The 25904-nt window shown below is 39.0% G+C and overlaps 1 protein-coding gene across 2 annotated transcripts in view; it reads right to left on the bottom strand.

Moving 5' to 3' along the window:
* LRRC36 (leucine rich repeat containing 36) overlaps positions 1-25904 on the bottom strand; it is a 60318-nt gene that overhangs the window by 9270 nt on the left and 25144 nt on the right. The window contains exons 6-9 of one of the 2 annotated variants that reach the window (XM_055551720.1): positions 14537-14664; positions 8566-8617; positions 4708-5148; positions 1649-1938 (exon numbers count right to left, since the gene is read on the bottom strand). In XM_055551720.1, coding sequence (XP_055407695.1) covers positions 1649-1938; positions 4708-5148; positions 8566-8617; positions 14537-14664 — 911 coding nt within the window. The remainder of the gene's footprint in view (positions 1-1648; positions 1939-4707; positions 5149-8565; positions 8618-14536; positions 14665-25904) is intronic. The other variant, XM_055551721.1, reaches the window with a different exon arrangement.

The following is a 25904-nucleotide window of genomic DNA, read 5'->3' as shown; positions in this document are numbered from 1 at the left end:
TTTCATAATGTGGTGAGAGTGGGGGGTAATTTTTTTATGAACTTTGGAATAATTCTGTTACTTTTAATTTTCAGCAAATTATGCCTTATGATTTTTTAAATTTAATTTTTATAATTTGTGATTCTAAAGTCAGTTGGTTAAAAATAAATTTTCTAATCAAGAATTCATATTTAATTTTGTGTTTTTTTATATGGGATTATTTTTTAAACAACTTTTAAATGCTCTTCTGATTTATACCTTTCTAGAAACTAAACAGTGTATTTCTTTTATAGTTATATTCAAGCAGCTCTTTTATAACTTTTCATATAAACAAATACAGTATCTAACAGGAAAAAAGAAATGGGAACTTTTAAGACAGTCCAGAAGAATGCATTGAGATTTTAATTACTGTTTTAACAATATAACATGAAATAGAGGTGAGAAAATTTCCTAGAACATATCTTACTAATATAGCACCTAAATATCCTAAATGTTGTTATGGCTTTACCCTAAATACATTAACACTAGTGCTCTTTTCTAGAACAATAGGCATCAGTGACTGAAGATGGAAAACAAAAAAGGACCAAAAAGTCGAAAAAAAGTATTGCAAGACTGCCCCCTTTGGTACACAAAAATTATAACCAATTCCAAAGTTTTGAAAACTGAATAGAAAGTTTTTAAAAGCTAAAAAAAGCCAACCAACCAACCAACAACAAAATCCCTTTATAAGCCCATGTTGATGTGCAAAAAGATCTCCAGCAAGTGAAACAAAAGTGACTAGAAATAGTTGTTTTTGACCAAATAACCTGCTTTCTCACAAGGCAGTAAGTCATTAAATGACAAATGATTCGTATGACTAAGACTATGGGTTCAAGGGAAGGGAATGTCCTGAGAGCTATAGTTCCTTTAACTAATGAGAAGAAGGTTTCATGATGGAATTAAAACCTGGAGAAAAATTAATATTCAGATAGATGAGAGGAGAGAAGACGGCATTCTCCATGGAGGGATGTATACAAAGGCAGTGACAAAACTTAGTTAATGAGTAAGAACAACACTAACTATCGTACTACAATTTTATAAAATGAATTAAATAATATGTGTGGGAATGTTTTTTGATTTGTTGTTTATTCCCTGAGCCAACTGTCAGCTAAAAATCCTTTGGCTTATTTAATTCATCATCTTAATCTAATTCATTCTGGGGAAAAACTAGAATAATTTTAGTTTCTGGACAGGAAAGCAATGCTTTCAGAAGAAAGGTCCCTAGCAAGTTAGTCATTTGTAGCCAAAGCAAATGTGTAAACATGGTAAGATTATAAGCAACAATGAAACAGAGATCATTCTTCAACCAACCCTGAGCCCCTGGCAACTTGTGTATTCTTTCCTATCGTAAACTCTGTCCACTTATTATCAAAGTACTTCTCCCCATGTTTATGCTCTGGAAGTAGATTAGGGACCATTCTTCCTGTGACAGAAATGCAGCAGAAGGGGACTGACTTTCCCAAAGGCAAAAGAATCACAGCCTTTGGCCTGGCAGTATTGCCCACTGACCTCTGAAAATCCCTTTGAATTTCTATCACTCTTGATCGAAACTACCATCACAAAAACAGAACCCCATTCTAATCTTGGACCTGATGTGTTTTTGTACAAGCACAAACAAGCCAACACTTGCCTCACTGCCTGTAGCATCTCTGAAACCATGTTTTGTATTCAGGGTGGCAAGGATATTTTCTTTCCGTCTGAATCCTCTTCTTGATGGGCTTAATGACCTCTTGGTCAAATTCTCTCTGTTTTCTGATGTCCCAGTAGGCAACAGCAGTGTCCTCAGAGAGTCTCCCAGGATGGAGTTGTTTGGGAAAGAACCATGTGCTTGCGTTAAATCACTGAGGCTCGTGGCTAATTGTTGCTCTACATTCACCACCAGAGCAGGGTCACTGTTGAAATGGGTTGCGGCATACAGATCTGTGAAGGAAACAGGCCAGGAGATGAACCTGCTCTTCAACTCTCTCAAGTCTCCCTTCCTTCCTTAACCTGTCTGAAGTCCAAGGGTCACAATGGCCTCTCCTTAGTATATACTCTCAACTGTCTGGATTCTCCCTCCCCATCCACCTGACAAAGCCCCAAATCTGGTTAAATACTCTGTGCACATACTCCAAACCCACAGCAGAGCAGTGGGAAGTGACTGGAGAACAATATGCATCTCTTTCGACCATCTTCACTTTAAATTCATAACCATTATCTTAACTGGGCCCAGCTATTTTAATACATTACCCTAATCAATTTACTCTCCTATTCTTTGAGATCACTATTTCACATCTCTTCTCAAACTTCCAACTGGGTCATTTCCACCATGTTCTCTTTGATCTCATCCCCCTTCCAGCTACATTTCCACATCTTCGCTCCCCTTCACTGCAAAACTCCTTGAAGGTGTTGTATATATTCGGTAATTCTATTGCTTCTCCTTTGATTCTTTCTTTAATTCACCTCAACAAGGCTTTTATTAATCACGCATCTCCTGAAGCTGCTCACTACATGGGTTCGATCCCTGGGTTAGGAAAATCTCCTGGAGAAGGAAATGACAACCTACTCCAGTATTCTTGCCTGTGAAATCCCATGAACAGAGGAATCTGGCCAGGGCTACAGTCCATGGGGTCGCAAGAGTCAGACACGACTTAGTGACCAAACCATCACCACCAATGCACTGCCAAACACCATGATCATTTCTCAGTCCCAGAAATGTTAAAGGCATCTATTAAAAACATCTGACACTGTATTTATCACTCTCTCCTTCCTGAAACACATTTTTCATGTGGCTTCCTGGTTATCACTCACTCTTTGGCTTTTTTCTTTTCTCTTACTTAGTGGCTGCCACTTTCTTGCTCTCCATGATGGTTTCTCTTCATCAGCAAGATTTCTAATTGTTGGAGGACTCAAGTTAGTCCTCAGATATCTTTTATATCTATATTTGCCCCCTTGGGGAGATTATATCCAGTCTGTTTTAATGCCAACCACACACTTTTAATTCCCAGCCCCACCTTCTTCCCTGAACTCCAGACTAATATATCTAATTATCAAATTGGCATCTCTGAGAAGTTCTAATAGGCACCTCAAACTCAACATGTCTAAGACCAACTCTTGGTATCTATCCTAAAACCTGTTCCTCATACTCTTTTCCATCTGAGTAAATGGTAACTCCATCCTTCCATTTATTCAGACTTGAAACCTGAGAGTTATACTTGACTTGCTTTCTCTCATACTTCATCCTCAACCCAGCAGCAAATCATGGAGTGTTATCTTTGGAACATATTCAGAATCTATTTCTCACCACCTATACTGCTTTCTCTCTAGTTCAAGTTACCATCATCTCTTATACAGATTCTGATCTACTTTTAGAATTTTAGAAACTTCTATCCTTGCCCCCCATCGTGTATTCTCAACTAAGTAGCAAGAGTAATTTTTAAGTTAGATGTCACTTCTCTGCTACAAACTCTCCAACAGCTCCTGATCTGACCCAGAATAAATGTCTGATTATCTGACTTTATCTATACACCTCATCTACCTCACTCTACTGTAGCAGCCTTGTTTCCTCATTGTTCCTTGAACATGCTAAGCACGTTCCAGTTTTAGGAACTTTGCACTTACTATTTCCACTGTCTAAAATTTCTCCCCCCACAAGTTATCGACATGACTCACATGCATTTTATTTAAGTCTGTACTCTTACTTCTCATTTGAGAAGCTTTCCCTGACCATTCCATCTAAAGCTTTACCTCCTTCATATACTCTCTAATAAGTGCTACATGCATGTGTGCATGCTAAGTTGCTTCAGTCATGTCAGACTCTTTATGACCTTATGGACTATAGCCCACCAAGCTCCTCTGTCCATAGGATTCTCCAGGTAAGAATACTGGAGTGGGTTGCCATGCCCTCCTCCAGGGAATCTTCCTGACCCAGGGAACAAACCCATGTCTCTTATGTCTTCTACATTGGCAGGTGGGTTCTTTACTGCTGGAGTCATCTGGGAAGCCATTCTCTAATACACTTATGTTATTTTTCTTCACAACACTTATCATAAGCTGACTTCTATATTTATAATTTATTTATCATCTGTCTTACCTCTTTAGAATAGAATTTCCATGAAAGTAGGGACCTTTTTTATTAATGCAAAAATACACATGGATTTTCACTTTTGTTTGCTATGTTATCTACAGAGCTAGAATAGCATCTGGCATATAGTAGGTATTTAATACATTTTGTTGAATAAATACATAACTAAAGAGTGGTCTCCCAACACTTTCCTAAAACTAGCTTTTTCTGAAAAAGTAACTCTCAATAGAAGTGATTGAGACCAGAGAAAACTAAATGTTACTAGAAATATATCCCAGGATGCTATTTAACTGAAATAACATATAGTTATCAAGTTTGCATTTATACAAATTTTCTCTAATATATCTATCATGTTAAACTCATACCCTGTAGATTTCTCGAGGCTCTGACTACTGGTCATGATATATTTATTTACTTTTGGCTGCACCGTGCAGCTTGCAGGATATTTTAGTTCCCCGGCCAGGAACTGAGCCCACATCCTCAGCAGCGAAAGTGCAGAATCCTAACCATTGGACTGACAAGGAATTCCCCAATGTAAGAAATATTTATTCCAAAAGATCCAGTTAAACTTCAATCTTCACATCTATTAAAGAAAAGAGGCCTACAAACTTATAGGAAGCTATTACCTGAACTAAGCTTCAAAAGCCTTCCGGTGCTGGAGTCAGGGTTTGACAGAGAAGTCAGTAAGTCTCCACAGGAATGGGATGTAGTGGCTTTCATGTTATTTGAAGGCTTTGTGCTATATTCTCGGTAGTTCTTGTTTCTCTGAGGCCTTTTACCAATACTTCCATGAAGGGACAGATTTTGAGAATAATGACTATCATAATTTTCTAGACCAACATCTGAAGGTAACTGATAGGGATGAATCTGGCTAGAATCACCCACATCCAGGCGTTTACCCAATGAGGCATCATGGGTAAGCTGATAAGTATCAGGTTTTGGTATCAAGTCCTTTTCTGGAGAAGAACCTGAAGACTTGTTGTCCAAAAAAGATATTCGGTACCCATCTTTAGCCATCTTCTCTGGGGATCGAACTGTCAACTGATGAGGTGAGTAGCGTCTGATTTCTAACCATCACCAAGGGGGTGGGAAAAAGACAATGAGAATTTTTAGGGTAGCTTTGTTCACTAGATAAACTCTTGTCTACCAAAAAAAAAAAAAAAAAAAAAAAAAAACCAGTTCTCAGGAAGAGATGGTTTGTAATTTTTATAAGTGGTAGCATAAAATTATGGAGGGATTCCTACATGGAAGAACAACAAAACATGCTGGACATTGTGTAAACAGTAAAGACTATAACATTCTGAAGATAAATTTTACGTTAACCTAATTCCCTAGGAATTTCCTTTGAAAACTAGTGTCAGAGTTTTCTATGTTTACACTTCCACTATTTTGGTGCACCCCCACATGACAAAAGTTGTGATCTTATGTATTCAGTCTATGGACAACAATTGGTAGGTCTCTGATTTCACAGACTCCTCACAATAAAGCTAAACCCATTCCCACTCCAAATCTCCACCCAGAGGATATAGGTTCACACACTGGGAACCACTATCATAAGCCAATTAAATGACAGGAAATGCAAAACCTATGAAAACCCCTAAACCAATTCCAAAACATTTCTCTCAGTCAGCTGTATCAGAATCTCTGAAAAGCCTCAGAGTGGGGCAACTAAAGCATCAGACAAAGAGAGAGGTCTCTGTGTTCTTTGGGGTTTTCAGATATTCATATGTTTCAAAGGCCTTCAAGGCCTTCCTGAGTTAGTCACATTAACTCAGAACAGTGGAACTTTCTATCTCTATAGAATCTTTAAGAATATCAATGTTTTTACTAAGCGCCAGTCCGTACAGTGGAAGAAATGTTGAAGAACAATATTTTTATGTAAGGAAAAGAATCTAAGAACAAGTAATGAGATTAGATAATTCAGACTATCCCTCCTGTTGAAGATATCTAAAAAGTGGGATGATATATATATCCTTAAAAGCATTAAAGAGCTAACAAGCTAGTGAGGAATTTCTAGGCCAAAATCTAGAAAACAGCAAGAACTCTTATAGATGAGTCTAGCACTTAAAGTCACTTTTTCTCTAAGGAGATTTAGGATAAAAGGTATAAAATCCTAGTCCAGGATCCATCCAAGGTAAAGAGTATGAGAAACCACCCCCTCACCACCCACCCAACATTAAGATGGGAACCTAAGCAGGATACAATTTTCAGAATAAAGGTAAACTGGAAATAAACTAGCCCTTGTACACTGGTAATCCAGGCTTGTATTATCTGGGTGGTCCAGGGAACCTCAAGTTTTGAGCATGGATTAAGATGATCCCAGATTGATAGTCCCCTAGCCAACTGGTAAAAGCAAATGAAAGTCTGATCTGGAAAAGATACTTTCACGTAAGACTTTAAACCATTCCTACAAATAGTTTTAAAAATATAATATCCACAGCTTTGGTACATATACAAAATGGAGTATTAACTCAGCCATTAAAAAGAATACATTTGAATCAGTTCTAATGAGGTGGATGAAACTGGAGCCTATTATACAGATGAAGTAAGCCAGAAAGAAAAACACCAATACAGTATACTAACGCATATATATGGAATTTAGAAAGATGGCAACAATAACCCTGTATAGGAGACAGCAAAAGAGACACTGATGTATAGAACAGTCTTTTGGACTCTGTGGGACAGGGAGAGGGTGGGATGATTTGGGAGAATGGCATTGAAATATGTATAATATCATATATGAAACGAGTCGCCAGTCCAGGTTGGATGCACAATACTGGATGCTTGGGGCTGGTGCACTGGGACGACCCAGAGGGATGGTATGGGGAGGGAGGAGGGAGGAGGGTTCAGGATGGGGAACACATGTATACCTATGGCAGATTCATTTTGATATATGGCAAAACCAATACAATATTGTACAGTTTAATAAAATAAAATTAAAAAAAAAATAAAACCAACTATCTTGAAAAAAATAAAAATAAAAAAATATAATATCCAGCAAGTAGCCAAAGGAAACAAAAAAGGAAATAAGACAAGTGAGAATGAGTAGGAAAAAACAGACAACACAGGCACACAAAAATTGGAATTAATACATGCAGCCTATACAATGACAATTTTTACTATGTTTAAAGATATAAAACATCTGGGAAATTTCTGCTTATTAAAAAGTGGCCCAGCAGATTTGAAAAAGAACCAAATCAAATTTGTAAAACTGAAAATAAAACTAGTGAAATTAAGAATTCAGCAAACAAGCTTAACAGCAGATTAGACACAGCTGAAAAGAATGAATTTAAAGTATGGGTCAGAAGGAATTATCCAGAATGTAGATCAAACAAAAAAGATGAATTATATGAAGAATAAGAGGCAAAGACGACAATGTAAAAGTCTCAGACATATATTTACTTAATCAAGAGTTATAGAGGGACAAGATAGAAAAAATAGGACACATTATTTTTGAAGCATTCTGCAGAAATAATGAGACAGAATGTACCAATTCAAGTGCAATAAATACCAAACAAGATAAATAAAAAGAAATTCACACATCATAGTGAAATCACAAAAACATCAAACACAATTGGAAAATCTTAAAAGCAGCCAGAAGAAAAAAACATTATCCTTGCAGGAGTGACAAATTTCTAGCTAACTTCTCAAAAGCAGCCATAAAAGACAGACTACAGTGGAATACCTGCAATATTTTGAAAGAAATAACTGCCAACATAGAAATTTATACCCAGCCAAAATACCCTTTAAGAATGATAGTGAGATAGGGGCATTTTCAGACAATCAAAAACTGAAAGAATTCATTACCAGTAGACATACACTAAAGAAAATTCTAAAAGATGTACTATGAACTACAGGAAAATTATCTCAGATGGGAAGTCTAGGATTAAAAAAAGAAGAAGAAATAAGGAGCAAAACAAAGTAGTAAATATATGGATAAGCTTAAATAAACATTGACTTTATAAAAATAGTATCTACTGAGTTTTTAAAAATATAATTAAAATCCATAATAACAGTACATTAATTAGAAGGGATTAAAAGGAGTAAAGTACTTTGAATTTTCCAAGAGAAGTGTTAAGGTGTTGATTAATTTTGAAGTTGAACAAGTTAAGGACTCATATTATAATTTGGGGCATAATAATATCAAAAGTACAGAAAGAGTGTATAACTTATAAATTAGCAGAAAGAAAAAATTGGTGATTAAAAACATAATAAATCCAAAAGAAGGTAAGAAAGGTAAAAGAAACAAGGAATAGTTAGCCAATACAAAAAGTCAAGAATAAAGGAAGTCAGACTATCTTCTCCTCAACTAGAAAAACCTCAGACGTCACTAAGCATCCAGGGCAACCCTTTATGAAAGCAGAAAAGAATTCATCGTGTAGTGCCCCTGGACGGAGACATATCCTTCCATCTTCTCTCAAATCCCATCATATCTAGATTTCTCTGACTAGCATGGAGAAAAATATTGTAAGCAAAATATTTACCATCTTCCTGGTTATTCTCACTTGGCATCTCCCTTCTTGCCACTTCCTGCATCTAAAAAGAAAGGTTTTTAGAAGAGCATCAGTGGGCATTCAGACATGAGTTTAACTAGAGCAGAGAGGGGGAAGGGTTCAGAATAGTTTCCTGTTAGTAAGTAAGTCCATTCTTGCAAACTAGGGACCCCCCAAAAAAAACTAAATAAAATTTTGGGGAAAAATTATTTAAACTAGCCACAATGCAAAGAGTTTCTAGAGTTGTTTTGAAGCAGATAAAGAGATGCCTTGCAAAGATAAAATACTCTTTAGATAGTAAAGAACACACCAAATGGTGAGATATTCTATTTTCTCTGTTTTTGATAACTCAGCATAGAATTTAGATGGTACCACCTTTCCAAACTTATTTTTGTTTAAAGAACTCACATATTTATATTACCTCTGGTAAAGCTGAGCATCAAGTACAGGAGCTACTGGGACCTTTAATAGGCTGAAAATTAATCTAAGGCATAATTAAGCAAGGATTTATACAAAGTAGAAAGCCATCTCAGTTCAGTTAGTTGCTCAGTTGTGTCCAACTCTTTGTGACCCCATGGATTGCAGCATGCCAGGCTTCCCTGTCCATCACCAACTCCCAAAGCTTACTCAAAACTCATGTCCATCGAGTCAGTGATGCCATCCAACTATCTCATCCTCTGTCGTCCCCTTCTCCTCCCGCCTTCAGTCTTTCCCAGCATCAGGGTCTTTTCCAATGAGTCAGTTCTTCGCATCAGGTGGCCAAAGTATTGGAGCTTCAGCTTCAGCATCAGGTCTTCCAATGAATATTCATTCAGGACTGATTTCCTTTAGGACTGACTGGTTGGATCTCCTTGCAGTCCAAGAGACTCTCAAGAGTGTTCTCTAACACCGCAGTTCAAAAGCATCAATTCTTTGATTGCTCAGCTTTCTTTATAGTCCAACTCTCACATCCATACATGACTACTGGAAAAACCGTAGCTTTGACTAGATGGACATTACTTGTTGGCAAAGTGATGTCTCTGCTTTTTAATATGCTGTCTAGGTTGGTCATAGCTTTTCTGACAAGGAATAAGTTTCTTTTAATTTCGTGGCTGCAGTCACCATCTGCAGTGATTTTGGAGCCCCCCAAAATACAGTCTGTCACTGTTTTCACTGTTTCCCCATCTATTTCCCATGAAGTGATGGGACCAGACGCCATGATCTTAGTTTTCTGAATGTTGAGTTTTAAGCCAACTTTTTCACTCTCCTCTTTCACTTTCATCAAGAGGCTCTTTAGTTCTTCTTCACTTTCTGTCATAAGGGTAGTGTCATCTGCATATCTGAGGTTATTAATATTTCTCCCAGTGATCTTGATTCCAGCTTGTGCTTCATCTATCCTGGCATTTCGCATGATGTACTCTGCATATAAGTTAAATAAGCAGGGTGACAATATGCAGCCTTGATGTACTCCTTTCCCGATTTGGAACCAGTCTGTTGTTCCATGTCCAGTTCTAACTGTTGCTTCTTGACCTGCATACAGGTTTCTCAGGAGGCAGGTCAGGTGTCTCATATTCCCATCTCTTGAAGAATTTTCCACAGTTTGTTGTGATCCACACAGTCAAAGGCTTTGGCGTAGTCAATAAAGCAGAAGTAGATGTTTTTCTGGAACTCTCTTGCTTTTTCAATGATCCAACAGATGTTGGCAATTTGATCTCTGGTTCCTCTGCCTTTTCTAAAACCAGCTTGAACATCTAGAAGTTCACGGTTCATGTACTGTTGAAGACTGGCTTGGAGAATTTTGAGTATTACTTTGCTAGCATGTGAGATGAGTGCAATTGTGTGGTAGTTTGAACATTCTTTAGCATTGCCTTTCTTTGGGATTGGAATGAAAACTGACCTTTTCCAGTCCTGTGGCCACTGCTGAGTTTTCCAAATTTGCTGGCATATTGAGTGCAGCACTTTCAAAGCATCATCTTTTAGGATTTGAAATAGCTCAACTGGAATTCTGTCACCTTCACTAGCTTTGTTCGTAGTGATACTTCCTAAGACCCCCTTGACTTTGCATTCCACAATGTCTGGCTCTTAGGTGAGTGATCACACCATTGTGGGTATCTGAGTCATGAAGATCTTTTTTGTATAGTTCTTCTGTGTATTCTCGCCACCTTTTAATATTTTCTGCTTCTGTTAGGTCCATACATTTCTGTCCTTTATTGTGCCCATCTTTGCATGAAATGTTCCCCTGGTAGCTCTAATTTTCTTGGAAGAGATTGCTAGTCTTTCCCATTCTATTGTTTTCCTCTATTTCTTTGCATTGATCACTGAGGAAGGCTTTCTTATTCTCCCTGCTATTCTTTGGAACTCTGCATTCAAATGGGTATATCTTTCCTTTTCTCCTTTGCCTTTATCTTCTCTTCTTTTCATAGCTATTTGTAAGGCCTCCTCAGACAACCATTTTGCCCTTTTGCATTTCTTTATCTTGGGTATGGTCTTGATCACTGCCTCTTATACAATGTCACGAACCTCCATAGTTCTTCAGGCACTCTGTCTATCAGATCTAATCCCCTGAATCTATTTGTCACTTCCACTGTATAATTGTAAGGGATTTGATTTAGGTCATACCTGAATGGTCTGGTGGTTTTCCCTACTTTCTTCAATTTAAGTCTGAATTTGGCAGTAAGGAGTATTCATGATCTGAGCCACAGTCAGCTCCCGGTCTTGTTTTTGTTGACTGTATAGAACTTCTCCATCTTTGGCTGCAAAGAATATAATCAATCTGATTATGGTATTGACCATCTGTTGATGTCTATGTGTAGAGTCTTCTCTTTTGTTGTTGGAAGAGGGTGTTTGCTATGACCAGTGCCTTCTCTTGGCAAAACTCTGTCAGCCTTTGACCTGCTTCGTTTTGTACTCCAAGGCCAAATTTGCCTGTTACTCCAGGTATCTCTTGACTTCCTACTTTTGCATCTAGAAAGCCATCTAGAGTTTGCTTTTTAAAACACCATCTTCAAGTATTCAGTATCTTTTAGGTAGTTATGCAGAGAAAGAAATCCTACTTCCTATTTCTTAAACTAAGAGGACATAAAGCAGGCTATTTATTCAATTTTCTTTTTCCTCTCACTTCAAGAAGTTATTTCAAAGTTTTGGGTTTTTTTTAAATATAAAAAGTGCTATTTAATGTTAACTGTAAATTAGAGTAAGGCTTTCCTAATGGCTCAGCAGTAAAGAATCTGCCTGCCAATGCAGGAGACACAGGTTTGATTTCTGGGTTATGAAGGTCCCCTGGAGGAAGAAGTGGCAAGGACAGAGGAGCTGGTAGGCTACAGTCCCTGAAGTCACAAAGAATCAGACACGACTAAGCATGCACATGCATGTAGATATAGAATATACTTTTGTCTCCATTACTTTAAAACAATACCAAGTTTTTAAAAAAATGGTAATTGAAGTAGTTTCTAAACTACCCAAGGAGAATCTCCAAAAACAGAGAAACCAACTAAATGCTAATCTGTCCTTTTATAAAATGAAGGCATTATAACAGTTCAACCTGAAAGGAAATCTTACTATCTTTTTCCTTGTATATAGTGTTGATTATCCAAATTGTGGATTAATCAGTCTTTCCTTCTTTTCTTTCTCCTTCTGGATATTTTCAGCAAATTTACTACTCAATAACTTATTAAAGAAAATGCAAACAAAAGAAGTTGAATATAAAGTCATCGATTCTGCTGCCTGCATCATATTCATTCATATAAATAAGTAATGGACTCCCACCAATTTTTTCTCTAAGAACTTTTTAAATTCTTCCCCCATCTTACATGATCTCTGCCTCTTCATTGCTCAAGAGGCAGTGTTAGGAGAGCCATCCCTGAGATGTTAAGAATCCAGTAATTAAAAGGCTAAGAAGTAGAAAATGTAAAGAAGCCAGGTAACAGGAAATGGAGACACTGGGAGAGAGGAGAAAGCTGAAAACCAGCCCAAGTCTGTAACAGTTGTATCCCTCTTTGAGTGTCAAAATGCCTGGCATACAATGTGTTAAAATTATATGTACATTTGATCAGGTACTGGGCGAGAGAGAAAGGGGAGACTAAAATTAATGGAAAAGGCTCTTTGCATCCTGTCTTGTGCTTTCCTTTTCCTGTGTCTAACATGCCTTCATCAAAAAAGTGTCTTAAGTCAAAGACAAATGTCATATATCATCACTTACATGTGGAATCTTAAAAAAAAAAGTACAAATGAACTTATTTACAAGACAGAGTCACAGTACTTAGTGTGCATGTGTCAATTCCAATCTCCCAATTTATCCCTCCCCTCCTTTACCCCTTGGTAACCCTAAAATTGTTTTTTACATCTGTGACTCTGTCTTGTAAATAAGGGGGCTTCCCTGATAGCTCAGTTGCTAAAGAATCCACCTGTAATGCAGGAGACCCTGGTTCAATTCCTGGGTTGGGAAGATCTGCTGGAGAAGGGATAGGCTATCCACTCCAGTATTCTTGGGCTTCCCTTGTGGCTCGGCTGGTAAAGAGTCTGCCTGCAATGCAGAAGACCTGGGTTTGATCCCTGGGTTGGGAAGATCCCCTGGAGAAGGGAAAGGTCACCCACTCCAGTATTCTGGCCTAGAGAATTCCAAGGACTATATAGTCCATGGGGTTGAAAAGAGTCAGACATGACTGGGCGACTTTCACTTTATACCACAGGGAACTCTACTGGACACTCTATAATGACCTATATGGGAAAAAAATCTGAAAAAGAGTAGATATATGTATATGTATAACTGATTCACTTTGCTGTGCAGCAGAAACTAACAACATTATAAATCAACTACACTCCACCTCCTACACTGCTGGTGGGAATGTAAATTGAAACAGCTGCTATAGAGAACAGTATGGAGAGTCCTTAAAAAAAAACAACTAGGAATAAAACTACCATATGATCCAGCAATTCTACTACTGGGCATATACCCTGAGAAAACCATAACTGAAAAAGACACATGTACCCCAATGTTTATAGCAGCACTATTTACAGTAGCTAGGACATTGGAAGCAATCTGTATGTCCATCAACAGATGAAAGGATAAATAAGATGTGGTACATATATACAATGGAATATTGCTCAGCCATAAAAAAGAACAAATTTGAGTCTGTTCTAGTGAGGTAGATGAAACTAGAGCCTGTTATACAGAGTGAAGCAAGCAGAAAAACAAATATCATATATTAACACATATATATGGAATCTAGAAAAATGGTGTTGATAAACCTATTTGCAGGGAATGAATGGAGACTCAGATATAGAGAATGGACTTGTGAACACAGTGGGGAACGGAGAGAGTGGGACAAACAGAGAAAGTAGCATTGACATATATACACTACCATGTGTAAAACAGATAGCTGGTAGGAAGTTGCTGTGTAACACAGGGAGCCCAACCTGGCACTTTGTGATGACCTAAAGGGGTGGAGGAGAAGGCAATGGCACCCCACTCCAGTACTCTTGCCTGGAAAATCCCATGGATGGAGGAGCCTGGTGGGCTACAGTCCATAGGGTCGCTGAGAGTCAGACACGACTGAGCGACTTCACTTTCACTTTTCACTCTTATGCATTGGAGAAGGAAATGGCAACCCACTCCAGTGTTCTTGCCTTGAGAATCCCAGGGAGAGGGGAGCCTGGTGGGCTGCCGTCTATGGGGTCGCACAGAGTCGGACACGACTGAAGCGACTTAGCAGCAGCAGCAGCAGCAGCAAAGGGGTGGAGTGAGGGGAGGGGAGGGAGGTTCAAGAGGAAGGTGATATATGTATAATTATGGTTGATTTGCATTGTTGTACAACAGAGACTAACACAACATTGTAAAGCAATTTTCCCCAAATAAAATTTTTTAAAAAGAGAGAAAAAATATTTAAAGTCCTCTTAGACCTTCATGAATAACTGAGAATCTACTGGATTATTAGCATTGATCATTGACTAGTCAATAGATCCAGCAGGAGGGTGAATACATTACCTGTGTTCCCAATAGGAAAGGGTCTAATTTCTGATCTGGTATAACACTGCCCTGGGTTGCAGAAGTACTTGTTAGGGAGTCCTTTATTTCCCGGTTAGGGAAGGGAATAAAAAGTCCTTTGTTTGAGTCTGTGTTAAAAGAAAAGGCATACAATGAAGCACTGACCAGACTTTAAAGGCAACATGTCTTATGGAAAGATACTAGAAGTCACAAGATTGAGAGTACTATGTCACCACTTGGAAACAATGTGAATTTGGGCAAACTGCTAAACCTCTCTCAATCCCTCCACTTGTAAAACAGTGATGATAAAATCTAAATTTTCCATCTCTCAGAGTCAAGGTAAGGTTAAAATAAGATAATGCATATGAAAGGTTTCATAAATTATGAAATTCTCAAGAAAAATTAAAAAGTCAAATATTTTTGCACACTTCTGAAATGAACATACAATAAAATTTGACATCAATTCAACAATCTCCAGCTACAGGGGGAGATGGCTGGAAATAGATTCCTGACATCAGGCATCTCCAGGGCATTAATCAGCAGTCTGCAGTGATTCATCATTTCAAATCAGCTTCATCATTTCTTTTTTAAAATTTTGTTTGTTTATTTATTTAAGCTGTGCTGGGTCTTCTTTGCCATGAAGGCTGTTTTTATCTAGTTGTGGTGAGCAGGGGCTACTCTCTAACCATGGTGCACAGGCTTCTTATTGTAGTGACTTCTCTTGTTGCAGAGTAGTGGCTCTAGGGCAGGTAGGCTTCAGTAGTTGCAGCATGCAGGCTCAGTAGTTGCCCTCCTGGGCTCTAGAGCACAAGCTCAGTAGTTGTGGCATATGGACTTAGCTGCTCCATGGCATGTGGGATCCTCCCAGATTAGGGATCAAACTCAAGTCTCCTGCATTAGCAGGTGGATTCTTTACCACTGAGCCACCAGGGAAGCCCCAGCTTCATCATTTCTAACCAGCTTCTTTCCACCATGATTTCCTCATTTATAGAAAGAAAAAGACTAATCAAGACCTATTTCATAGAGAAGAATACCAAATCTTTAGGTCTCCTAGTATTTTTTTCTTTTTGCCTATTATTAGAGAAACAACTTTAAAAATAGAAAGGAAAAGCAAGTAAAAACTATATCCTAGTCCTGGCCACCTCAAAAGGAGCTAGTTAAGATTTCTATTAAATTGTAACACTTGTACAAAAGGTTTTGCACATCCTTGATCAAAACATTAATTGCAGAATTCTGGGATTTGGAGTCTTCTGGGGGACTCATTAATAAAAATAAGAGAGTTTTGTTTAGAGAGGCTTTTTTCTTTAGTAGGATTGTATATAAGAATTAAGATATTAATAGTTTCAAACATTTGTGCTCTTCACCTAGTTCCCATTTGCAAGCTCTGGCAGTAGAAAGCTACCGTAAGGCAGGGCAACTGAGAACCCAGGATGAGAATAAAGCCAGCCTTTCTAAAATCCAGCCCCTCAGTCCATTTGGGGTTCTAAAATGCTTCTTACTTCTGAGTTGCCTTCTGGGAATGAAACGTCATGCTATTTCAGTACAAAATGTCCTTCTATCCTTGTACTTGACATAATTTTATTTCTCAAAGTGACATAAGCTCTCAAAGTTTATGTTCTCTGGTTCCTTTGCAATTGCAACACAGAAAAAAAGGGGGGGGGCAGAAATTGCTGTTTTAAAATCTGATTCTTAGTGGGAAATTAGAACGGTTAGTAAGCTGTGACTTTGGGTTCAGGGCTCCTCTTACCCCTTTCCTACAGAACAACACAAACTTCCCAGGTATCCAAGACCCTGTTCCATCTTGGTTTTCCTATCTTTCTAATGCTCTTTTCTAGATTCACAGGTTTTTTTTTTGTTTGTTTTGTTTTTAATCCAATCTATTTCTTGGTTCAAACAAATCTCCCGGGGTCCCAGCTCTTTGTTGAATGCAATCATAACTTCTCTCTGGTTTTAGCTATCAGTCAAGTCTGGATGACCCTAAGTCTAAATATCTTAACTCTTATCTGTCTTTTCATGTCCAGACTTAAGTTTTTTGAACTGCTCCCCAAAAGAGTGCTCTACAGACAACTGAAAAGTCAGTATTTTATCTCTTTTTTCTTTTTGTTGTGCTGCATGGCTTGTGGGATCTTAATTCCCCGACCAGGGACGGAACCTGGGCATTGGCAGTGAAAGTGCCGAGTCCTAACCACAGGACCACTAGGGAAATCCCAAATATTTTCTTTTTAAAAAATGTCTTTTATTGAATTTGCTACACTATTGTTTCTGTTTTATGTTTTGTCTTTTTGTCCAAGAGGCATGTGGGATCTTAGCTCCCCCACCAAGGATTAAACCCCAAAACCCAGCATTGGAAGGCAGTGTCTTAACCACTGGACTAACAGGGAAGTACTCTAAATATTTTCTAAATTAAACTCATAATCTTTACTTCCAGGACTACTTCTGCTGATGTCCCACCTCCAACCCTAACCCTCATTTTAATACTGGCATTACTATTCACCTAATCCTTCAAGATAGAAAATTTTTCTTTGACTTTCTCTCACTTATCTCAAATGTCAATTATCAAATTCTATAGAATTACTTTTTTTGGAGGGGGGCATATTTAATTGAGGTATAATGTACATGCCATATAAGTCATCATTTTACAGTATGCAATTCAGTGATTTTCAGTGCATTTACAAAGTTGTACCACCATCACCATCTTCTACTCTCATCACCCCAAAAGAGGCCAAATTAACTGTGACTCTTAATTCTCTCTTCTTCATCAGTCCCTAGCAAACATCAAATAGGATTTGCCTATTCTGGACATTTCATGAAGATGGAATAATACAATATTTAACCTTTTGTATCTAGTTTCTGTCAATTAGTATGATATTCTCAGGACAAACATTGTAGCATGTATCAGTACTTCAATCCTTTTTAGGCTGAAAAATATGCCTTATATGGATATGCCGTTACTTTGTTTCTCCATTCATGAGTTGATAGATTTTTTGGCTATTATGAATAATGCTGTTTTCATTCCTGCACAAATCTTTGTGTGGACATATGTTTTCATGTCTCTTGGGTATATATCTAGAAGTGGAATTGGTGGGTCAAATGGTAACTCTAACTTTTTGAGGAACTTCCAAATTGTTTTCCAAAGAAGCTATACCATTTTATTTTCCCACCAGAAATGTATGAGGGTTCCAATTTCTCCACATCTTTGTTGTTACTTGTTATCTGTCCTTTTGATTCTAGCCATCCTAGTGGATATGAAATGTTATCCTCTTTGTGGTTTTGACTTGCATTTCCCTTATGGCTAGTGATATTGAACATCTTTCATGTGCTTGTTGGCTAGCTGCATATCTTCTTTGGAGAAACGTTTGTTCAATCTTTTGCCCATTTTCTAATTTGGTTGTTTGCCTTTCCGTTGTTGATTTTATAAGAGTCTACATACATATATACACACATATATATGTGTGTGTGTGTGTGTGTATATATATATATATATATGCTCCACCCTTCCTGGGATTCTCCAGGCAAGAACACTGGAGTGGGTTGTCATTTCCTTCTCCAATGCATGAAAAATGAAAAGTGAAACTGAAGTCGCTCAGTCGTGTCCGACCCTATGCGACCCCATAGACAGCAGCCTACCAGGCTCCTCTGTTCATGGGATTTTCCAGGCAAGAGTACTGGAGTGGGTTGCCATTGCCTTCTCTGATATATAATGGATATCAGACTCTTGTCAGACATATGATTTGCAAATATTTTCTCCTATTCTGTGGGTTGCTTTACTTTTTAAATAAAATTAATTATTATTTTGGTCATACAATGCAGCATTTGGGATTTTAGCTCCCCCACCAGGGATTGAACCCATCTCCCCAGCAGTGAAAGCACAGAGTCCTAACCACTGGACTGCCAGGGAATATCCTAGCTTTTTTACCATCTTGATAGTGTCCTTTGAAGTACAAAGTTTTTTTAATATTTATTTTTATTTATTTGGCTGTGTGGCATCTGAGTTGCAGCACATGGGCTCTTTTAGTTCTGGCATTCGGGATCTTTTTTTTTAGGAGTAGCATGCGGGATCTAGTTCCCTGACCAGGGCCCCTGCATTGGGAGTGCTGAGTCTTAGCCACTGGACCACCAAGGAAGTCCCAGTTCTCAAGGATTTAATTAATCTGTACCTCCTCATTTGTATTCACACTATTATTGTCCTATGTCAGGACAGGTCCTTATTATCTCCCACTTGGACTGCTGTCTTTAGTTGCTGCCTATCTAAATCAATCTTGAGTTATTGCTCTAAATTATACATTTAATCATGCTTACCACCTAAAATATCTTTGTCACCCATTTTCAAGAGAATAAAATGAAAATGTTTCATAAAGAGACCGTTTGCAACTTGGCTTTAATCAACCACCTTAGCTCCAGTCACGTGCATGCACGCATGCCAAGACGCTTCAGTCGTGTTCAACTCTCTGCGACCCAATGGACTGTATCCTGCCAGGCTCCTCTGTCCATGGGATTCTGCAGGCAAGAATACTGGAGTGAGTTGCCATTTTCTTCTCCAGGGGATCTTCCCTATTCAGGGATCAAACACATCTCTTCTGTTTCCTGCACTGGCAGGCAGGTTCTTTTCCATTAGCACCACCTGAGAAGCCCCCTGTCACAAGCTGAGTCACAAGCTGAGTCAATTTCCTAATCTGTCACACCTGTTTTTTCTACTTCTGTTTTCTATGCATTGAATGCCCAACTATGCCCAATGAATTCTATTTGAATTCCCAACTTAAATGTATCCTTTTTGGGAAGGCTTTACCCAGGTCAACTGCTAGTGTCTCTCCCCCACAGTTCCTTACCTCTGCTGAAGTCGAACTCATGTCTCAGCCTGACTTCTAACCTAATCAACTATGATAAATCTCTCTGGTGTGGGAGTAGCCGAAGCTCTTACATTGTTGTGTCATTTCCTAATATGCCTAGCCTCTAACACAGGAATTTTCCAGTAGATAGACACAGGAAAACAACAGAATGGGAAAGACTAGGGATCTCTTCAAGAAAATCAGAGATACCAAAGGAACATTTCATGCAAAGATGGGCTTGATAAAGGACAGAAATGGTATGGACCTAACAGAAGCAGAAGATATTAAGAAGAGATGGCAAGAATACACAGAAGAACTGTACAAAAAAGATCTTCATGACCCAGATAATCACGATGGTGTGATTACTGATCTAGAGCCAGACATCCTGGAATGTGAAGTCAAGTGGGCCTTAGAAAGCATCACTACGAACAAAGCTAGTGGAGGTGATGGAATTCCAGTTGAGCTATTCCAAATCCTGAAAGATGATGCTGTGAAAGTGCTGCACTCAATATGCCAGCAAACTTGGAAAACTCAGCAGTGGCCCCAGGACTGGAAAAGGTCAGTTTTCATTCCAATCCCAAAGAAAGGCAATACCAAAGAATGCTCAAAGTACCGCACAATTGCAGTCATCTCACACGCTAGTAATGCTCAAAATTCTCCAAGCCAGGCTTCAGCAATATGCGAACCGTGAACTTCCTGATGTTCAAGCTGGTTTTAGAAAAGGCGGAGGAACCAGAGATCAAATTGCCAACATCCGATGGATCATGGAAAAAGCAAGAGAGTTCCAGAAAAACATCTATTTCTGCTTTATTGACTATGCCAAAGCCTTTGACTGTGTGGATCACAATAAACTGTGGAAAATTCTGAAAGAGATGGGAATACCAGACCACCTGATCTGCCTCTTGAGAAACCTGTATGCAGGTCAGGAAGAAACAGTTAGAACTGGACATGGAACAACAGACTGCTTCCAAATAGGAAAAGGAGTACGTCAACGCTGTATATTGTCACCCTGTTTATTTAACTTATATGCAGAGTACATCATGAGAAACTCTGGACTGGAAGAAACACAAGCTGGAATCAAGATTGCTGGGAGAAATATCAATAACCTCAGATATGCAGATGACACCACCTTTATGGCAGAAAGTGAAGAGGAACTAAAAAGCCTCTTGATGAAAGTGAAAGTGGAAAGTGAAAGTTGGCTTAAAGCTCAACATTCAGAAAATGAAGATCATGGCATCTGGTCCCATCACTTCATGGGAAATAGATGGGGAAAAAGTGGAAACAGTGTCAGACTTTATTTTTCTGGGCTCCAAAATCACTGCAGATGGTGACTGCAGCCATGAAATTAAAAGACGCTTACTCCTTGGAAGGAAAGTTATGACCAACCTAGATAGCATATTCAAAAGCAGAGACATTACTTTGCCAACAAAGGTCCATCTAGTCAAGGCTATGGTTTTTCCTGCGGTCATGTATGGATGTGAGAGTTGGACTGTGAAGAAGGCTGAGCGCCGAAGAATTGATGCTTTTGAACTGTGGTGTTGGAGAAGACTCTTGAGAGTCCCTTGGACTTCAAGGAGATCCAACCAGTCCATTCTGAAGAAGATCAGCCCTGGGATTTCTTTGGAAGGAATGATGCTGAAGCTGAAACTCCAGTACTTTGGCCACCTCATGCGAAGAGTTGACTCATTGGAAAAGACTCTGATGCTGGGAGGGATTGGGGGCAAGAGGAGAAGGGGACGACAGAGGATGAGATGGCTGGATGGCATCACTGACTCGATGGACGTGAGTCTGAGTGAACTCTGGGAGTTTGTGATGGACAGGGAGGCCTGGCGTGCTGCGATTCATGGGCTCACAAAGAGTTGGACACGACTGACCGACTGATCTGATCTGAGACACCTGTTTGCTGAATTGCTCTTATATCCATCGCACCAGAGAATGCCAGTTGCCTCTCACTATATCCTTTTTCATGTGTTAGAACCCCCAGTAACAGCCCTAGATTGCCAACATCCAGATTTCTATATGAGAGAGAAATGAATTTCTGTCACAAAACCTTTCCCCATCTGCTCCTAGTACACTCTGAGCCTCTACAGCATATGCCCATCTACATCAGTGTTTCTCAAACTCAACATTCTCATAAACCCTGAGACTATCAATCTAGTTTGAGAAATTTCAGTTCAAGAAACTCAGTGTGTAAAAAGATATTTTACAAAGAAGATTATATTAGGTGACAGTTTGGCAATTTCTTACAAAACTAAAAACTTGGTATTTACCCAAAGGAGTTGAAAGCTTATGTCCATACGAACACCTGCATATAGATGTTTATAGCAACTTTTTGCATAATTGCCAAAACCTGGGAGCAACCAAGATGTTCTTCAGTAGGTGAGTGGGTAAATAAATAATCCAGATAATAATAATAGAATATTCAGTTCAGTTGCTCAGTCATGTCCGACTCTTTGCGGACCCCATGGACCACAGCACCATTAAGCCCTAAAAACAAAGTAGCTACTAAGCCACAAAAAGATACAGAAGAAACCACTGCATATCACTAAGCAGACAAAGCCAATCTGAAAAGGCTACATACGGTATGACTCCAATTATATGAAATTCTGGAAAAGGCAAAACTGTGGCAACAGGTGAAAATGCAGTGAGAAGCATCTTGCATCTGTCTCCCCCCTAGACAACAACTGCACTGGCAGAATTCTCTGATATAACTGTTTTAGAATTCTGGAGTCTACTGAAGGCTTGCAACTTCTGGGGGAAGGCATGGAAGGTAAATTAGGGTTAATTTTGGTTAATTTCAGTTCTTAGCAAAGTAGCTAAGGCTTCCCTGGTAGCTCAGCTGGTAAAGAATCCACCTGCAATGCAGGAGACCCAGGTTTGATTCCTGGGTCAGGAATATCTCCTGGAGAGGGATAGGCTACCCACTTCAGTATTCTAGGGCTTCCCTTGTGGCTCAGATGGTAAAGAATCTGTCTGCAATGTGGGGGACCTGGGTTTGATCCCTTGGTAAAGAAGATTCCCTGGAGAAGGGATAGGCTACACACTCCAGTGTTTTTGCCTGAAGAATTCCATGGCGAGGAACCTGGTGGGCTACAGTCCATGCGGTCACAACAAGTCGGAAACAATTGAGTGACTTTCACTTTCAGCAAAGAAGCAGCTACCAGTCCTTCACCCCTCATGCAAAAAATTTAAGCTGGACCCTTACCTAACACATACACAAAAATTAACTGGATGGATTAATGCATCAAAGAGTTAAATGTAATACATTAAAGTATAAAACTCAGCATTTCTCCAGTGGTCCAGTGGCTAAGACTCCACACTCCCAATGCATGGGGCTGGGGTTAGATCCCTGGTCAGGGAACTAGATCCCACATAGCCCAACAAATACCGGGGGCATCCAAATATATATAAAAATATATATATACATATTTTTTATATATAAACTATAAAACTCTTAGAAGAAAACATAGAGAACATGCTTACTGGTTTTAGCACTATGACACCTAAAGCAAAGCAATATAGCAGACAAATTGAACTTCATGAAAAATTAAAAATTTTGTGCATCTAAAAACAATACACACAGAGTAGCAGCCCACAGGCAGCCCACAGAATGGGAGAAAATATTTGCAAATCATATATCTGATACAGAATTAATGTTTAGAGTATATAGAGAACTCCTAATACTCAACAACAGCAAAAAAGCAACTTGGTTCAAAAGTGGGCAAAGGACTTGAATAGACATTTCTCCAAACAAAGATTTACAAATGGCCAATAAGCACACACACAAAAATACTCAACATCACTGATCATCAGGGAAATACAAATTAAAAACACGAGATACCACCTCACACCCAGTAGGATGGCTACTACCAAAAAATCAGAAAATAACAAGTGTTGGTAAGGAGGTAGAGAAATCAGAACTCTTGTACACTGTTGGTGGGAGTGTAAAATGATACAGTGGCTATAGACAACAGTATGGCAATTCCTGAAAAAAATTAAAAATAAAATTACTATATGATCCAATAATTTCACTTCTGGGTACATACCCCAAAGAAGTGAAAGCAGGGTCTTGAAGAGATAGTTGTATACCCCTGTTCATAGCAGCATTATTCACAATAGCTAAAACACGGGAGTAACCCAAGTGTCCATCGACAAATGAATGGATAAACAAAATGTGCTCTATACATACAATGGAATATTATTGACCCTTAAAAAGGAAGGAAATTCTGACAAATGCTACCATGTGGATGAACTTTGAGGACATTGTGGTTGTTCAGTCACTAAGTCATGTACAACTCTTTACGACTCCATGGACTGCAGCATACCAGGCTTCCATGTCCTTTACTAGCTCCTGGAGTTTGCTCAAACTCATGTCCATTGAGTCAGTAATGCCATCCAACCATCTCATCCTCTGTCCCCCCTTTCTCCTCCTACTATCAATCTTTCCCAGCATCAGATCTTTACCAATGAGTTGGCTCTTCGCATCAGTTGGCAGAAGTATTGGAGCTTCAGCTTCAGCATCAGTCCTTCCAATGAATATTCAGGGTTGATTTCCTTTAGGATTGACTGGTTTGATCTCCTTGCTGTCCAAAGGACTCTCAAGAGTCTTTTCCAGCATCACAATTCAAAAGCATAAATTCTTCCACACTCAGCATTCTTTATGGTCCAACTCTCACATCCATAGATGACTACTGGAAAAACCACAGCTTTGACCTTTGTTGGGAAAGTGATGTCTCTGCTTTATACTATGCTGTCTAGGTTTGTCATAACTTTTCTTCCAAAGAGCAAGCATCTTTTAATTTCATGGCTGCAGTCACCTTCCACAGTAATGTTGGAGCCCAGGAAAATAAAATCTGTCACTGTTTCCCCTTTTTCCCCATCTATTTGCATAAAGTGATAGGACTGGAAGCCATGGATCTTAGTTTTCTGAATGTTGAGTTTTAAGCCATATTTTTCACTCTCCTCTTTCACCCTCATCAAGAGGCACTTTAATTCATCTTTGCTTTCTGCCGGTATCATCTGCATATCTAAGGTTGTTGTTACTTCTTGCAATCTTGATTCCAGTCTGTGATTCATCCAGCTTGGTATTTCACATAATGTACTCTGCATATAAGTTAAATAAACAGGGTGACAATATACAGCCTTGACGTACTCCTTTTCCAATTTGGAACCAGTCTGTTGTTCCATGTCTGGTTCTAATTGCTTCTTGATCTGCATATAGGTTTCTCAGGAGGCAAGTAAGGTAGACTGGTGTCCCTACCTCTTTCAGAATTTTCCAGTTTGTTGTGATCCACACAGTCAAAGCCTTTAGTGTAGTCAATGAAGCAGATATTTTTTTGGAATTCCCTTGCTTTTTCTACGATCCAACAGATGTTGGCAATTTGATCTCTGGTTCCTTTGCCTTTTCTAAATCCAGTTTGTACATCTGAAAGTTCTCTTCATATACTGCTGAAGCCTAGCCAGAAGGATTTTGAGCATTACCTTGCTATCATGTGAAATGAGTGAAATAGCACAGTAGTTTGAACATTCTTTGGCATTGCCTTTCCTTGTGATTAGAATGAAAATTGATCTTTTCCAGTCCTGTGGCCATTGCTGAGTTTTCTAAATTTGCTGGCATACTGAGTGCAGCACTTTAACAGAATCATCTTTTAGGATTAGCAATAGCTCAGCTGGAATTTAATCACCTCCACCAGCTTTGTCCATAGTAATGCTTTCTAAGGCCCACTTGATTTCACATTCCAGGATGTCTGGCTCTAGGAGAGTGATCATACCATCGTGATTATCTGAGACATTCAGTTCAGTTCAGTCACTCAGTCGTGTCCTCACCAACTCCCAGAGCTCACTCAAACTCATGTCCATCAAGTCAGTGATGCCATCCAGCCATCTCATCCTCTGTTATCCCCTTCTCCTCCTGCCCCCAATACCTCCCAGCATCAGAGTCTTTTCCAATGAGTCAACTCTTCGCATGAGGTGGCCAAAGTACTGGAGTTTCAGCTTCAGCATCACTCCTTCCAAAGAACACCCAGGGATGATCTCCTTCAGAATGGACTGGTTGGATCTCCTTGAAGTCCAAGGGACTCTCAAGAGTCTTCTCCAACACCACAGTTCAAAAGCATCAATTCTTCGGCGCTCAGCCTTCTTCACAGTCCAACTCTCACATCCATACATGATCACAGGAAAAACCACAGCCTTGACTAGACAGACCTTTGTTGGCAAAGTAATGTCTCTGCTTTTGAATATGCCATCTAGGTTGGTTATAACTTTCCTTCCAAGGAGTAAGCGTTTTTTAATTTCATGGCTGCAGTCACCATCTGCAGTGATTTTGGAGCCCCAAAAATAAAGTCTGACACTGTTTCCACTGTTTCCCCATCTATTTCCCATAAAGTGATGGGACCAGATGCCATGATCTTCGTTTTCTGAATGTTGAGCTTTAAGCCAACTTTTTCACTCTCCTCTTTCACTTTCATCAAGAGGCTTTTTAGTTCCTCTTCACTTTCTGCTACAAGGGTGGTGTCATCTGCATATCTGAGGTTATTGATATT

This window comes from Bubalus kerabau, chromosome 17, assembly GCF_029407905.1.
Source record: "Bubalus kerabau isolate K-KA32 ecotype Philippines breed swamp buffalo chromosome 17, PCC_UOA_SB_1v2, whole genome shotgun sequence".
Lineage (NCBI taxonomy): Eukaryota > Metazoa > Chordata > Mammalia > Artiodactyla > Bovidae > Bubalus > Bubalus kerabau.
This window is presented reverse-complemented; position numbering and strand designations above follow the sequence as displayed.